Source organism: Ranitomeya imitator, chromosome 4, assembly GCF_032444005.1.
Source record: "Ranitomeya imitator isolate aRanImi1 chromosome 4, aRanImi1.pri, whole genome shotgun sequence".
NCBI classification, from domain to species: domain Eukaryota; kingdom Metazoa; phylum Chordata; class Amphibia; order Anura; family Dendrobatidae; genus Ranitomeya; species Ranitomeya imitator.
In genome coordinates, this window is record NC_091285.1 from 117,165,442 (window position 1) to 117,183,140 (window position 17,699).

Sequence of the window (17,699 nt, forward strand, 5' to 3'; positions counted from 1 at the left end):
ATATTGCTGCATATGCAGCATCAATAGTAGGGGTAAATCCCGCAACGGAACCCGCAGCGGAACCCGCAGGACAAACCGCGATAAATCTGCAGGGATAACCGCAGCGGGTTTGCCCTGCAGATTTATCAAATCCGCTGCGGGGGAACCCGCAGGACAGAACGCATAGTGTGAACATGGCCTAAAACCCCCTGATAATTATGTAGCTGGAGAATATTTGATTGGTGCCTTGTCACCATTATTATTACTATTATTATACCAATAATTATTATTACCTTTATTATTATTAATATTATTATTATTATTACCCATTGACACTTCCCTCTCAGCTGCCACTAAACTTCTATCTCTCACTTCCTCCTTCGGCCTCACTCAATGGTCTTCTACAGCCACCCACAAAGATGGTCACACACTGAAAATTATCTTCACCCGCCTCTGCTACCTATCTAACCTCTCTAACTCACCTCTTCCTCTTTCTGACCACAAACTACTCACATTCTCTTCCCTCTCCACTCCATGTCTACAATCCTCACCCCACAAACTTTCACACCCTCGCAGAAATCTTTAACACCTTGATCTACACTCACTCTCTGAATCCCTCCTCCCTCTCACAGACATAAGTTCCCTACACAATGCGGATGACGCTGCCGCTCTATATAACACCGCAATAGCTGTAGCTTTGGAATCTGCTGTCCCTCTTACACATACCAAAGCTTGTCAAATCAACAGACAGCCCTGGCACACCAGCCTGAACAAAGAACTGAAGTGAGCTTCCAGGGCTGCTGAGCAGAGATGGAAAAGATCCCACTCCAACGAACACTTCATCGCATTCAAACAGTCCCTCACTACTTTCAAGGCCACACTCACCACAGCTAAACAACCTACTTCTCATCTCTCATATCCTCCCTGTCTCACAACCTTAAACAGTTATTCAACACCTTCAATTCTCTCCTCCGTCCCCCAGCACCTCTTCCCTCCCCACTCATCTCAGCTGAAGACTTTTCCTTCCTCCCAACTTCCCAGCCCTCAACCTCCAAAACCAACTTCTCCGCCATTACAGAAGATTGACTCTCCACTCTACTCTCAAGATCGCATCTCACCATCTGTGCACTTGACCCGATCCCATCCCACTTCATCCCAAACGTCACCACAGTCTTCATCCCAACCCTAACCCATCTCTTCAACCTATCACTGACAACTGGTGTTTTCCCCTCAAGCTTTAAACATGCCTTAATCACACCTATCCTCAAAAAGCCATCTCTTGACCCATCCTCTGTATCTAGCTTTCGCGCTATATCACTTCTCCCCCATGCCTCCAAACTACTGGAACAACACATCTATCTTGAACTGTCCTCCCACCTCTCTTCTTGCTCTTCTTTGACCACTTACAATCTGGTTTCCTGTCACACCACTCCACTGAAACTGCCCTAACTAAAGTCACCAATGACCTATTAAATGCCAAGAACTAGCGACACTACTCTGTCCTCCTCTTCCTGGACCTGTCCTCTGCCTTTGACACAGTGGACCATTGCCTATTACTACAGACCCTCTCATCCCTTGGCATCACAGACTTGGCCCTATCCTGGATCTCGTCATTCCTAACAGACTGGACATTCAGCTTCTCCCACTCACACACCACCTCCTCACCTCGCCTCCTATCTGTCAGAGTCCCACAAGGTTCAGTTCAAGGGCCCCTGCTCTTCTCCATTTACACCTTTGGCTTGGGACAGCTCATAGAATCTCACGGCTTTCAGTATCACCTCTATGCTGATGACACACAGATCTACATCTCTGGACCAGATATCACCTCCCTACTAACCAGAATCCCTCAATGTCTGTCCACTATTTCATCCGTCTTCTCCGCTAGATTTCTGAAACTTTACATGGACAAAACAGAATTCATCATCTTTCCCCCATCTCACGTGACCCCCCCAATGAACTTATTCATTACAGTAAACGGCTGCCCACTCTCCCCAACCTAAAAGCTCACTGCCTCGGGGTAATCCTTGACACTTATCTCTCCTTCCAACCACATTTCCAAGCCCTTTCCACTTCCTGCCGCCTTCAACTCAAAAATATCTCACGGATCCCAACATTCCTCAACCAAGAATCTGCAAGAACCCTAGACCATGCCCTCATTATCTCTCTCCTTGACTACTGCAACCTCCTACTCTGTGGCCTCCCCTCAAACACACTCACACCCCTCCAATCTATTCTAAACTCTGCTGCCTGACAAGTCCACCTGGCCCCCTGCTATTCCCCGGCCTCTCCCCTCTGTCAATCCCTTCACTGGCTCCTCATTGCTCAGAGACTCCAGTACAAAACCCTAACCATGACATACAAAGCCATCCACAACCTGTCTCCTCCATACATCTGTGACCTCGTCTCCCAGTACTTACCTGCATGCAACCTCCAATCCTCACAAGATCTCCTTCTCTACTCCCCTCTTATCTCCTCTTCCCTCAATCGTATACAAGATTTGTCTCGCGCATCACTCCTCCTCTGGAACCCTCTACCACAACATATCAACCTCTCGCCTACCTTCGAAACCTTCAAAAAGAACATGAAGACCTACCTCTTCCGACAAGCCTACAACCTGCAGTAACCACCGATTGAAGAAACCGCTGCACAACTAGCTCTACCCTTGCCTACTGTATTCTCACCCATCCCTTGTACATTGCGAGCCCTCACGGGCAGGGTCCCTCTCCTCCTGTACCAGTTGTGACTTGTATTGTTTAAGATTATTGTACTTGTTTTTATTATGTATACCCCTCCTCACATGTAAAGCGCCATAGAATAAATGGCGCTATAATAATAAATAATAATAATAATTATGAAGCATTAATTATAAATTAAAATAAAGAAAAGTCATATTTTCAAAAGCTCTTGTGTCATGTACCCCTACCAGACACTTGTGAGCCTTGTGCAGCTTCTGATGGTGAACTAAACACAGCAAAGTTCCATCTAACTGACATGTGATATCTCAAGGACTGAAACTAGAATTCCATGTAGAGAGTTCCAAGGTATGCGAATCTGAGCAGATCCTGTACTCTGTCTTATAAACTTTACTGCCATTGCATAATTAACAGAACCTAGGACATTTAAAAAAGACTCCCATTAACTTTTTTTCCTAATACTGTGTAAATCTGTTGTGTAGTTTCAGTGTATTAATATACTCATCAATTGTCATCTTCTCCATTATCTAGTGCTCCTCTGTTGGGTCACGTGATGGCAATTCAGACTCTGTGGACCACACTGTGCTTTCCTTGACCCAGAAGCAGCTTTGACAAAGTAACGCTATTGAGTGTAAGAACGAGGCCCCATAGACTTACATTGTAAAAGAGACTTTCGGCTCACACTTAGAGTGCAGTGTGATCTACAAGAGTCTGAATTACCGTCATGTGACCCCGACGAGGAGCGGAACAGCAGCAGAAACCAGAAAAGATGAAAATCGGTGAGTATATTAACACAATAACACTACACTTACATTTACACAGGTTTTGGGGAAAAAGTTAAATGGAGGCTTCCTTAAGCCCCGTATTGTAAGCGCCCATTTTTGGGAATACTTTTGCTGACTGATTTTAACAGATAGTTAGTTTTTGGCATTCCTTATTATGAATGATCAACCTTGCCCACAGTGCTGCATACAATTTGAAATAAAGCTCATTAGACTGTCTCCAGTGGAGCTCACAATCTAATTTCTATGACTCTGACTCACAAATAATAATATGCCTACTATACAGTCAGTGCTATTAATTTCTGCTAGGCATCTATAGCTCCTTGACAATATGCCTGTGTCAGTTCAAAACATCAATACATGAACCGGCAATGTTGCATTACCGTCAGCATTCATACACTTGCTATTTTGCAAAGTCGACTTCCATCTTTTACTCTTAACAATGGTTTAATTTGATCCTTTTCATAATTACTTATGAACAAAACAACTGCCACTTAGCAGGCTTATGTGCTCATAAAACAGTTTTGTGACACAAGTAATAGCAGAAATAAATGAATGTGCTGAGGAGGATGTTTGAGTAGCACAATTATATGTTTGGTATGCTGAGCCAATATAATAATGAACAATGATAATGGCATGAAACAACTTTACCACTAACATTAAGTACAAACAATGGATATCTACAGGAGGAGGGGAGCCGTCATTAACAGCAGCGAGCCTTCATTTAGAAACATTTCATTTGAGTGCAATAAGATGGACAAACAGAAAATGAAAAGAAATGCACCATAGTGCGATTCAAAGACAATGCCTTACCTATGTTTAAATTCTTTGTTTCTTTAGCCAGAAAATGGATGGGAAATAAGAAAGAGAGAAAAATAGTGAGACAGTTTAAAAATAAAGCCAAAAAAGTACAATGAATAATACACTTTTCCGATTCAAATTACACATGATTTGCCCAATAATATATATACATAAAAAAAAGCTAATTGACAGCAAGTGAGCAAACCACATTTTAGGAAAACTAAGTAAATAAAGTATGGGGGAATGTGAGTTAATGATATTATACAGGTTACAGTCTGAAATACTGTACATAAATACAGTATGTATTGCTTTTTTTTATTTATGTTTTCTAACAACATTATTGTGCATTTGGTGATTAAATGCTTTTCAGAGGTATAAAGCTCTTACATACTCACCCAAATTACTGTTGATATAATATGAATGTTTAGGTCCCTCCCAGAAAAGCCCAACCCCACCTAGGAACACCCACAACCAAACTAGACTAAACATTTTTGAGTGGTTCTTGCATAAACCTTGTATGTTCAGGCTAGAGACAGACAGAAAATTTGCATCCATTAGTTGAAGGATAGCCTTTTCATCACTGTGACCTGTAGAAAAAAAAGTGGACTGTTTTGCAACTATGTACTTGAGCCCACAATAAGCTAAAGGCCCCTTCACACTGAGCGACGCTGCAGCGATACCGACAACGATCCGGATCGCTGCAGCGTCGCTGTTTGGTCGCTGGAGAGCTGTCACACAGACCGCTTTCCAGCGACCAACGATGCCGGTAACCAGGGTAAACATCGGGTAACTAAGCGCAGGGCCGCGCTTAGTAACCCGATGTTTACCCTGGTTACCATCCTAAAAGTAAAAAAAAACAAACACTAGATACTTACCTACCGCTGTCTGTCCTCCAGCGCTGCGCTCTGCTTCTCTGCTCTCCTCCTGTACTGTCTGGGAGCCGGAAAGCAGAGCGGTGACGTCACCGCTCTGCTTTCCGGCTCACAGACAGTACAGGAGGAGTGCAGAGCGCAGCGCTGGAGGACAGACAGCGGTAGGTAAGTATCTAGTGTTTGTTTTTTTTTACTTTTAGGATGGTAACCAGGGTAAACATCGGGTTACTAAGCGCGGCCCTGCGCTTAGTTACCCGATGTTTACCCTGGTTACCAGTGAAGACATCGCTGGATCGGTGTCACACACGCCGATCCAGCGATGTCTCCAGGGAGTCCAGCGACGAAATAAAGTTCTGGACTTTATTCAGCGACCAGCGACAGCACAGCAGGGGCCTGATCGCTGCTGCCTGTCACACTGGACGATATCGCTAGCGAGGACGCTGCAACGTCACGGATCGCTAGCGATATCGTCTAGTGTGACGGTACCTTAAAGTTGACCCAGATACCATCTAAATCCATCTAAATCACATATAAGAGAGGTGGCCATGCATTACCCTCTCCACTGAACTCTGAGATTTAGGCCAGTGTCACACTTGCATGTGCAATAAGAGAAACTCGTGTGAGTCTCTTGCATCAATTCCTGGCACTGCCACCGGCAGTTCGAATCGGAGCGTTCAGCTGCATAGAAATTCATGCAGCTGCACACTCTGGTCCCGAATGCCGGCGGCAGTGCCAGGTATTGATGCGAGAGACTCGCACGAATTTCTCGCATTGCACACGCAAGAGCTGAGCTAGTGAGAGCTGAGCTAGTGACTACTTTAGATTTCATAGAGACCGCTACCTCCAGAGGTAAGCATGCCACAGGTAAACAGTGTATACACTACCCATATAAATAGTGCCAGCTAGGGGTATGATAAAAGTTATGCTGAGCTAATTCAGTAATTGTTTTGGACACCACAAGTTTAGGTATTTAGTCAAGGTCACCTCTGATAATACTTTGGAAGTTTGGAACCTGCAGAACTATAGCTCCCAATATGACCAGCAAAATAGTAATGATATGCTGAGAGAGTGTTGCTACTCAAATCAATCCAGTCCAATGTCTCCAAAGTAAATGATGCATCGGGACATTTATAATTTGAGTCTTGACTGATGTGGCAGAGAGACTTTTTGCCACCTCAGGCCCTCGACTCATGTGCAACCCCAGACCGAACACAATGAGCAGAATATTTTCTCAAAGTATCATGAACAAATTATTTTTCAGTAAAATCTATAATCTAATTCTAAACTCATATAAGTTAAAATATCACAGTGATGAAAAGGTTATTCCTTACATTTTCTAGAGTCTAGATTCTTGAATCTACTGGCTAACACGGTACCAAGATATATTTATTTATATTATGTGCTTATTCATAAAAAATTATAATTATTGCACAGCTTATTTATACACGTAGCCATACTGAATAAAAATTTAGACAAAATGAAACAGCACAATACAAAATCTTCAAAGATGTAAAATGAGATTTTCATCCTGTAGAGGGCAACACAGAATAAACAAGAACACACAAATCATGTACAGAAAATAAATGTGTTGTACACTTAATGGATTACATTCTGACAGAGATAAATGTTATTCTCAGTCCATAGGACCCTCAAAACATCTGTTCAAAGTGTCACTTTCTCCTTCAACTATGAGGAGGCCGGCAGCACAGCCCTCTGTAATACAGCAGAGGACTCCCTCTCAAGGGGAAATACCCTTTCCGAGCACAGAATATTTGAAGCATGGATTATCAACGCTTCTTCTGCTGGATTTGTCTCCCGTGCTATCACTCATACAAACAGTTTGGGAAAACCCACAATTACAATACTTCTGTTCTCAGTGTATTTAGCTTGTGACTAGTGCTGAGCATTCCGATACCTCAAATATCGGGTATCGGCCGATATTCGCGGTATCGGAATTTCGATACTGAGTTCCGATACTTTCACATTATCAGATACCGGAATCGAAAGTTCCCATAATTCAATGAGCCAGTTTGATTTAATTCAGCCAATGAGGAATCCTTAGAAGTGTGGGCACATCCTGTTATGCATGTTAGTCATGTAACTACTGGCATGGCTGTGATTGGCTGCTGAAATGATGTCATGATGCACTACCAAAGGCGCCGCCACCATTTTGGGTTAACTCTGCTGTGAATTCAGTTAGGGACAGGATGCTGTGTTCTGACTGTGGGCCAGTTTGAGATAGCGATTTGCTTCATTGTGCTTTACCTAGGCTAATTTAGCAATCGCTGTGTGAGAACCTTGTTTTTGCCTTGCAGCACCATTCACGGCTGTCTGCAAGGTCTCTGTGTGAGTTCAGCTCACACTGTAGTCTGTTCTGCAGCCACAGCTGGCTGTAGTAAGCTCAGCATGCGTCACTGCCTCATACTGTTCCATTGTCCTTTTTTCAATTAGTGCTGCCTGCTGCACATTTTTCCAGATTTATCCTATTAGTGGGTTTCCATCCGTATCCTGCTAGATTGCGGAAAAACACTATATAGGAGTACATAGAGGAGCCTTTCTGCAGCCTTATGCCCTGCAGCCCCAGCCAGAATAGCATTAGCCTATTTTTTGGAGCCTTATCTATTGCATTGTAGGTTACCTTCCTTACCTTCCTGCATTGTAATCGTTACAAAAAGTTTGTGATACTATTGGTTTTACATCTTTGGGCACATCCAGTGTCCTTTTGTGAAATAAACAAAAAGTTAATAAAGTCCACCAAACACTCCACTTTACAGTTGTGTAGGCCACATTAGCTCATATTAAAGTCTAGTCCACACTTTATAAAATTAGTGTTTCTTATACCTGTTAGGAGCTGTTCAGGAATAAGCACACTAAGCCCTTAGTACTTTTCTGCCTATCTTTATCAGTCTACCAAGATGAAGAAGGCAGGGAGTAAGGCACGTGGTCGTGGGCGTGGAATTTCTGCAAGTAGAGGACGTGGGGATTCTGTGCCTGCTGTGGGCACTGGTGACTCATCATCCCCCAGTTTTAGCAGGGAACAGTCCTTCATGCGCAGCTTTGTAGGAGCTCGCCGTACCCCACTGCTGCGGGACGAACAAATTGAAGACGTTGTCGGATGGATGGCAGCTAACACATCGACTTCAATTACTGTCACATCCTCTCAGGCACAGAGCACTGAAGAGCACCCATCTGTCGTCTCTTCACCACCTGCCAAATTGCCCAGGCAGTTAGAGTGCCCAGGACAGGAGCCATCTCTACTTTTGTTCTCTGAATCTCTTGGCTTGGAAAGAGGGGGCCAGCCAAGCAGCATTCGAGAAATTGAAGAAGAGGCAGTATGCAGTGATGCGCAACTGCTTTGTCTTTCTGAATGTGAAGAGGTGGGTGGGCCAGTGTCTACGGTCAGCACACCTTAGTACGCATCTGATGATGAGACTCAGGTGCCACTTTCTGGTGCATACTGTGCTGCTGAGACTACCCAGGAGAAGCAGTTGTTGGAAGAGGGTACTGTAGATGATGAGGTCCTTAACCCATCATGGCGTGAGGTACAGGAAGGTGGTGGTAGCAGGTCTGAGGAAGAGATTCCCCGAACGTCCAAAAAAGGATTGAGGGGGAGGAGGAAGACTGCGTTGCCTGTAGCCTCAACTTCGGCACCCATTAGGAGCATGCCTCTTCCAAAACCCAAAACGGGCGCTCCCAAGACATGCAGATGACATTTATTTTGTCAAATGCAAGCTGTGTAATCAGAAAGTCAAAGTAGGGAAAAGTGTCAGCAACCTCAATACCACAAATATGTGGAAACATGTGTGGACCAAGCACGTGGTGGCGTTGCAAAAACACACTGAAGACCTAGGCCAACCTACAGCGGCACCTACCACCTCTTCAGCTCGTGTTGTAGCCTCTTCCTCCAACTCACACACAGCTGGTTCTGCTTCCACACAGTATCACCATGGAAGAACCTCTGGCACTGTTGTACAGAGATCCAGTGTAATTTCACCCACAGCACCACGTTCCCTGTCATCCTCACACTCCCAGCCCAGTCTACAGCCATCGGTATCACAGGCATGGGAGAAAAGGCGGCCATTCTTGGCAAACCACCCCCGAGCACAGGCTCTGAATGCTGGCATTGCAAAACTACTGTCCCTTGAAATGCTCTCATTCAGGCTGGTGGAGACTGACACCTTCCGTAACTTCATGGCATTGGCAGTCCCACAATACAACGTGCCCAGCCACTTTTATTTCAGCAGGCAAGCTGTTCCTGCCATGCAAAAGCATGTGGAGGGAAACATTAAACATGCGCTGCTAAACGTCATCAGTAGCAAGGTCCACCTCATCACCGATGCGTGGACAGTCACCATGGGCAGGGACGATACCTTAACCTCACTGCCCATTGGGTAAATGTTGTGGAGCCGGGTACAGATCTTGAGAGAGGCGCTGTATGTTTTCTGCCAACTCCAAGGATTGTAGGAATCCAGTCTGTACACACTGACTCCTCCTCATACATCAGTTCCTCTGAATCAGTGCTGCAGGAGCCGTCACAGTCCACCTCCACATGGACCCGTGAATGCTTACCTCTTATGACCAATATGAGCACAGCCGTGGCCAAAAGTCAACAGGCCGTATTGAAATGAATTTCTTTGGGAAATCGAAGCCACACAGCGCAGGAGCTCTGGAATGCCATCAAGCAGGAGAGCAATGTGTGGTTTGTACCAGCGAATCTCCAGACAGGCATGGTAGTTTGTGACAATGGCCGAAATCTGGTGGCAGCTCTGGGCCTAGGCAACCTCACTCACATCCCATGTCTGGCACATGTGCTCAACTTGGTTGTGCAGAGTTTTTTGAGGGACTATCCGGATCTTGATGCGCTGCTGCACAAGGTCCGCCTAGAATGTGCTCACTTGCGGCGTTCCAGCATGGCAAGATCATGCATTGCAGCTATACAGTGCCGATTCCGCCTTCCGGAACATCGCATCATATGTGACCTACCCACCAGGTGGAATTCAACATTACATATGTTGGAGTGGTTGTGTGAGCAGCAGGCAGCAGTGATGGAGTACCAGCTGCATCAGGCACAAAAAAGTCGCACTGCGCGCCGTTCAGACTTCACAAACACTGAGTGGGCTACTATGAAGGACATCTGCCAGGTTTTGTGTGCCTTTGATGATTCCACGCGGATGGCAAGTGCAGATGATGCACTGGTAAGCAAGACTATCACCCTTATCAGCCTGCTTGAAAAAACTCTGCAAGCGCTAAGGGAGAAGGTTGTGGAAGAAGTGGAGGATGAGGAGTCACAAATGCCATCTGCTTCTGGACAGTCTACGCAACGTGGTTCCTCACAAAGGCCTAGGCAGGGGACACTTTGTGAGGAGGATGAGGAGGAGTCAATGGAGGAGGAAGACATCTGTCCAGAGGAGGGAGTTACACAATGCTCTAGTAGTCAGTATGTAGAGCGAAAGTGGGGTGATGCAGAGCAGACAGAGATCACGCCTCTAGCAGAGGACAGAGTTTCTTGACCAGTTGGCAGTCTGCAGCACATGGTTGATTTCATGCTACGGTGCCTGAGAAACGACCGCCGAATCGCCCACATTCTCAACACGGCTGATTATTGTGTATACACCCTCCTAGATCCTCACTATCGGGACTACTTACAAAGGCTCATAACACCGTTGAACCGGGAGCGTAAAATGCGGGAGTACCAAGACACACTGGTGCATTCCATCATGTTCTCCCTTCCATCCGAGAGCAGTGCTGCTAGTGCTTTACAAAGCAGCTCAGTGCGTCGAGGCAGCGGAGGTAGCTCTGCACAAAGAGGAAGCAGAAGCAGTGCCTCAGCACAAGGCAAGACCAGTTTGGCCCAAATGTGGCAAAGTTTTGAGTGCCCGCCACAAATGTCTACACCATCACAGACGGCTCCAGTCAGCAGGAGGCAACATTTCCGTCAGATGGTGACAGACTACATGTCTTCCCCTCTCAGTGTTCTCCCAAATGGCTCTTCCCCTTCAAGTTTTGGGTCTCTAAGCTGGATACATGGCCAGAGCTTAGCCAGTATGCATTGGCGGTGCTGGTTTGCCCTGCTGCTAGTGTATTATCGGAACACGTCTTTAGTTCTGCAGGTGGTGTACTAACAGACCGTCGCATGCGACTATCCTCCGATAATATTGACCGGCTTACTTTTCTGAAAATGAGCAAGGCCTGGATCTTGCAGGAATTTGCCACTCCTCTTCCAGATTAAATAATTGGTTGGTATTGGCAACAGTATCCAGGTCTCCTGTTGTGTTCATGTTTCTACCATCTGAACTGTAATCCCTGGGCTCCAACACCGCCAGTTGCTGCTCAGAAGTGCCGTGAACATGCGCCGTGGCATGTGCTTAGGGATCAGCTGACATCGCGCAGTCTGAAGAAGGCGGAAGGAGATGAGTGAGAGGCAAAGATATGCACAGCGCATGCCCATGAATCCCAGCCCCGCAGTGTGAATAAATCAGAAGACACTGTGGGGCAGGATCTCGGGCAGCGTGGCCGCACAGGCGCAGTCAGCCTGACAACTAATGATGTCAGAAGACCGGCAGCGCTAACTGCGCATGCCCAAGGGATAACATAACAGCGCAGGCTCCGGGACAGATTCAAACAACGCCGAGGAGGTGGCGCCCGGCGCCAATGGGGTATGAATGACGGCTGTGCTGCATCTCATTAAGAAGAAAAGTCCCGCCTCTGGGATGGTTTCACGGTATGAGGGGGCACATTTTATAAGTGTTTACTTCAGCGTGTACAAGGAGCATAACTAAAAGAGCCACCATTTCCTTGTGCAGCATTAGGCTAGGTTCACATTGCGTTAGTGCAATCCGTTTAGCGCATACACTAATGGAATGCGCTAACGCAATGTACAAAAAGAGACTGCGTTTAGCGATCCCGCTAGTGCAGATGCCGATCTGCGCTAGCGAGAACGGACCCAAAAACGCTACAAGCAGCGGTTGAGGTCCTCATAAAATAACGGGACATTGCTAACGCATGCCAAAAATGGCATACGTTAGCGATGTGTTAGATACATTGCGGTCAATGTGTGCGCTAACGCAGGGGTCCCCAACTCCAGTCCTCAAGGCCCACCAACAGGTCATGTTTTCAGGATTTCCTTTGCATTGCACAGGTGATGCAATTATTACCTGGGCAAGACTAAGGAAATCCTGAAAACATGAAATGTTGGTGGGCCTTGAGGACTGGAGTTGGGGACCCCTGCGCTAACGGATCCGTTACATTGCGTTAGTGGCGCTATGTAACGGATCCCGTTAGCGGACTGCCACTAACGCAATGTGAACCCAGCCTTAGTGCTGCACAAGGTGGCTCTTTTAGTTACAAACGCCTGGGGGGGATTACAGGTTCCCTTTTAGCTTGCTCCAATTAGGCCTCAGCCTACACTCTGTTTCTCCTGTAATCCCTGGGCTCCAACACCACCAGTTGCTGCCTGGAAGTGCCGTCTGCACAATCAAAACATGCTCCAGTGTTTAGGGGTTCAGTAACGTTAGCTGATCCCCAGCTGTGTGTGCGGCAATTTCTCCTGCTCCCTCCGCATTGACACCACTACAGATTTTAAACTTGCTCCAATTAGGCCTCAGCCTACACTCTGTTTCTCCTGTAATCCCTGGGCTCCAACTCCACCAGTTGCTGCTCAGAAGTGTCTTTGGCATGGGTACTCCTTCCTGCCCAGCCTGGTTCCAACACGCCAGCTGTTTCCAGGTAGTGTCAAGGTCACTTTACCTCCAATACGTTGTCCTGTCAGGTTGTGGTCAGGTTAGCCCACTCTATGGTGTCTGTAGTTTAGGTGTTTCCTATGTGGGCTGCGGGAACTGGCAATCAAAGCTGGTTCCGTAGTGCCAATAGGACAAGCTCCCCCTGTAGGACTGTGGGTTTTCGGTAACTATGGCCGGCTCGCAGCCTAGCAAATTTTTTTTTCATGTGGACCTTCTGCTGCCTATCTGAGTTCCAGCACCATTAGCTGTTTTTTTGGAAGACAGTCTTGAATAGGTCCCCCTGGTTACAGTACCGTTAGCTGGTTCCAGGCAGAGCCTTTGGCTTAGGTGCCTCCTTCTCGGTATCTGAGTTCCACCAACGTCTGGTGGTCCTTGGTAGTGCTTTCTGGCACTGGCTTAGTAACCGGCTTCCAGTACTGTCAGCTGGTTGTCGGTAGTTCCATTGGCTCTTGTACCTTCTGCAACCTATCCGGGTTCCAGTACTGTCAGCTGGTTCTCAGCTGTGTCTTTTGCTCTTGTAGCTTCTGCTACATATCCTGGCTCCAGTACCGTCAGCTGGTTCCAGGCAGAGCCTTTGGCTTCGGTGCCTCCTTCTCGGTATCCGAGTGCCACCAACATCTGGTGGTCTTTGGTAGTGCTTTCTGGCACAGGTACCTCCTGCTTAGTAACCGGGTTCCAGTACCGTCAGCTGGTCCTCGGTAGTTCCATTTGCTCTTGTACCTTCGGGTAGCCATCCGGGGTTCCAGTACCATCAGCTGGTTCTCGGCAGTTCCTCAGTCTTCTTGTACCTTCTGTTACATTTCTAAGTTCAAGCTTTTGGAAATCGTTTTTGCTAATCACTTTGAATCTCCCTGACGACGAACCTAAAGACGACGACCCTAAAGATGACGACCCTGAAGACTACCCCAAAGAAGACGACGACCCCGGAGATGACGACCCTGGAGATCACCCCGAAGAAGACGATGACCCCGGAGACGACGACCCTGGAGACGATGACCCTGGAAACCACCCCGAAGAAGACCAAGAAGCAGAAGAACAAGAAGCTGCAGAACAAAAAGCAGAAGAATATCATGCATAAGACTAAAAATCAGAGCAAAAGATATTATCTAAATTATAAGCAGAAGAAGACTAAGCAGTGTATGGAGGTGAGTCCGTTCCTCCTCGTGGTGCCCCTGGAAAAAACCTGCTGCTGCAGGCCAAACTGAACGTGGACACATCCTGTTGTAAATCTTTTGTGACAGGCAAAATGGATGGTGTAATCTTCAAACTTTTATAGATAACAACTACAGGAATGCCTGTCACAAATAAGAATATGATGAAGAAGAAGAATATGAAGAAGAATAATAGTTGAATAAAAAGAATGTGAAGAATGTAAAAAAAAGAATAATATCAAGAAGGTGAAGAAGAAGAAGATGAATAAGGTGAAGAATTTAATGAAAAAGGATGATGAAGAAGAAAGTGTGGGAGAAGTAAAAAAGAAGGTGAAGAGCATGGAAGTAGTGAAACAAATATCTGACAAAATATAAAAAATCTTAACATAGTCAATATCTTTGTAGCTCCGAACGTCTTAAAAAAAAAAAATTCCTGCTATTCCATTTGATTGGGCTAAACCTCTATGCCTTTAATGTCTTCTCCACCTCCCCCAATACATCCTACATTATTCTTAGTTGTTTTCCTTCATGTAGAATTAAGCTACAAGGAAAGAAAGGGTTTATTTTAATTCCGATATTTTTTTCCCATTGACTTGCATTGGTATCGGGTATCGGTATCGGCCATATCCGATATTTTTTGGATATCGGCTGATCCAATCCAATACTGATATTTCCGAATATCGGATGGTATCGCTCAACACTACTTGTGACAAGCTAAACCTTTAGTAGTTCTGAGTTCTGTCAGGTCAACTATAAAATTCATATTAATAAAAGCATGCTGTCTGACATTCCAGCTAACTTTATGTTAAGATTGAAATCTCACCGAAGTTCCAGAATACTGGTGACATTTCTGGAGGGAAAGATGCGTCGTATATAATTAAAATCTCCCACAAAGAGGCTTCCATCAATTCCAACTGCAAGAGCCACAGGAGCCAATAGCTTGTTCCCTTCAGCGAGGCCGTTGCAGCTCGGGCAAGATATGCTTCTCCTACGCCCGTTACCCATAATGCTCATAATGACTGCAGGTTGTTGTGAAAGAAACTGATTTTCTCCACTGCCTTTATGCAGGATGCCTAGCAAGATAAGGGATCAATGAATGACATACTGAAAACAAACCAGATTGACAAAAGGTGATATATACAGTATATATATATATATATACAGTGGGGCAAAAAAGTATTTAGTCAGTCAGCAATAGTGCAAGTTCCACCACTTAAAAAGATGAGAGGCGCCTGTAATTTACATCATAGGTAGACCTCAACTATAGGAGACAAACTGAGAAAAAAAAATCCAGAAAATCACATTGTCTGTTTTTTTAACATTTTATTTGCCTATTATGGTGGAAAATAAGTATTTGGTCAGAAACAAAATTTAATCTCAATACTTTGTAATATATCCTTTGTTGACAATGACAGAGGTCAAACGTTTTCTGTAAGTCTTCACAAGGTTGCCACACACTGTTGTTGGTATGTTGGCCCATTCCTCCATGCAGATCTCCTCTAGAGCAGTGATGTTTTTGGCTTTTCGCTTGGCAACACGGACTTTCAACTCCCTCCAAAGGTTTTCTATAGGGTTGAGATCTGGAGACTGGCTAGGCCACTCCAGGACCTTGAAATGCTTCTCACGAAGCCACTCCTTCGTTGCCCTGGTGGTGTGCTTTGGATCATTGTCATGTTGAAAGACCCAGCCATGTTTCATCTTCAATGCCCTTGCTGATGGAAGGAGGTTTGCACTCAAAATCTCATGATACATGGCCCCATTCATTCTTTCATGTACCCGGATCAGTCGTCCTGGCCCCTTTGCAGAGAAACAGCCCCAAAGCATGATGTTTCCACCACCATGCTTTACAGTAGGTATGGTGTTTGATGGATGCAACTCAGTATTCTTTTTCCTCCAAACACAACAAGTTGTGTTTCTACCAAACAGTTCCAGTTTGGTTTCATCAGACCATAGGACATTCTCCCAAAACTCCTCTGGATCATCCAAATGCTCTCTAGCAAACTTCAGACGGGCCCGGACATGTACTGGCTTAAGCAGTGGGACACGTCTGGCACTGCATGATCTGAGTCCATGGTGGCGTAGTGTGTTACTTATGGTAGGCCTTGTTACATTGGTCCCAGCTCTCTGCAGTTCATTCACTAGGTCCCCCCGCGTGGTTCTGGGATTTTTGCTCACCGTTCTTGTGATCATTCTGACCCCACGGGGTGGGATTTTGCGTGGAGCCCCAGATCGAGGGAGATTATCAGTGGTCTTGTATGTCTTCCATTTTCTAACTATTGCTCCCACTGTTGATTTCTTCACTCCAAGCTGGTTGGCTATTGCAGATTCAGTCTTCCCAGCCTGGTGCAGGGCTACAATTTTGTTTCTGGTGTCCTTTGACAGCTCTTTGGTCTTCACCATAGTGGAGTTTGGAGTCAGACTGTTTGAGGGTGTGCACAGGTGTCTTTTTATACTGATAACAAGTTTAAACAGGTGCCATTACTACAGGTAATGAGTGGAGGAAAGAGGAGACTCTTAAAGAAGAAGTTACAGGTCTGTGAGAGCCAGAAATCTTGATTGTTTGTTTCTAACCAAATACTTATTTTCCACCATAATATGCAAAAAAAATGATAAAAAAACAGACAATGTGATTTTCTGGATTTTTTTTTCTCAGTTTGTCTCCCATAGTTGAGGTCTACCTACGATGTAAATTACAGACGCCTCTCATCTTTTTAAGTGGTGGAACTTGCACTATTGCTGACTGACTAAATACTTTTTTGCCCCACTGTATATATATATATATATATATATATATATATATATATATACAGTATATATATAATACATGTTCAGCATATATTATGCACAATGCTCAGTTCTCCAAGGAGGGGCTACTGTATTATCAGATCTATAAGAAGTGTAATACATTGTGGACAATACATAATTAAAACAATGAATTGGCCGATTGTCCTATGACGCTTCTGGCAATAATAGTGTTTGGTTGGCAGGAGGACGTAGCAGCTGGCTATGGCAACAGGAAAAGCTTCTGGTTCTGAGATTTTATCCACAGATGTGCAATGAGAAAGAAGCACTTGGAAAATAATGTCCTTAGTCAAAACAGTAGGGAAGTAAATTAACACCTAAATGTCATTTAGAATCCAATAAGTATAGCTATACCCACCAGCTACTCCTCAAACCTCTAGAGAGCCACAATTATAGTTGACACCATTACATTAATATGTCATGAGTGAACACTACAGTGTCTGAATTTACAATATACACATACTGGAGACTAGAGCAGTACAATACCGCACATAATTAGTGGAATTGTATGCCTGGAGCTAAAGTGAAAGAATGCGAATCGTGGTTGTTGTCTGGTATTTTGGAATTAGAAAACCAAAATACATATAAAGCGGTGGAATCAAGTTTAGATGTTGCATTTTGGGGTATTACATAAATGACTAAACCTTGAATTTTAACTGTAAATTTTGACATACCAAATTGATGATTAAAATTGCAGTATGTATGGGTGATAATGATTTCACAGATCTTGTTCTTTTGTTACGTGTGCTACCTGATTATTTTTATGGATAGATCACAGACTCATTAAAATTACACCTTTTTCACATGTCCTTTTTATTGCAGATTAATTTTCAGCAAAAATAACAGAGATGTCCTTATTTGATCTAATCTACAACAATAA

The 17,699-nt window shown here is 44.9% G+C and overlaps 1 protein-coding gene across 4 annotated transcripts in view; it reads right to left on the reverse strand.

Annotated features, from left to right (window-relative positions):
- The window catches only part of TENM2 (teneurin transmembrane protein 2), a 3,136,407-nt gene that overhangs the window by 625,755 nt on the left and 2,492,953 nt on the right, over positions 1-17,699 (reverse strand). For all 4 annotated transcript variants that reach the window (XM_069763919.1, XM_069763918.1, XM_069763915.1 and 1 more), the window contains 2 exons: positions 14,841-15,090; positions 4,268-4,288 (listed from right to left, as the gene is read on the reverse strand). In XM_069763919.1, the coding sequence (XP_069620020.1) occupies positions 4,268-4,288; positions 14,841-15,090 (271 nt within the window). The remainder of the gene's footprint in view (positions 1-4,267; positions 4,289-14,840; positions 15,091-17,699) is intronic.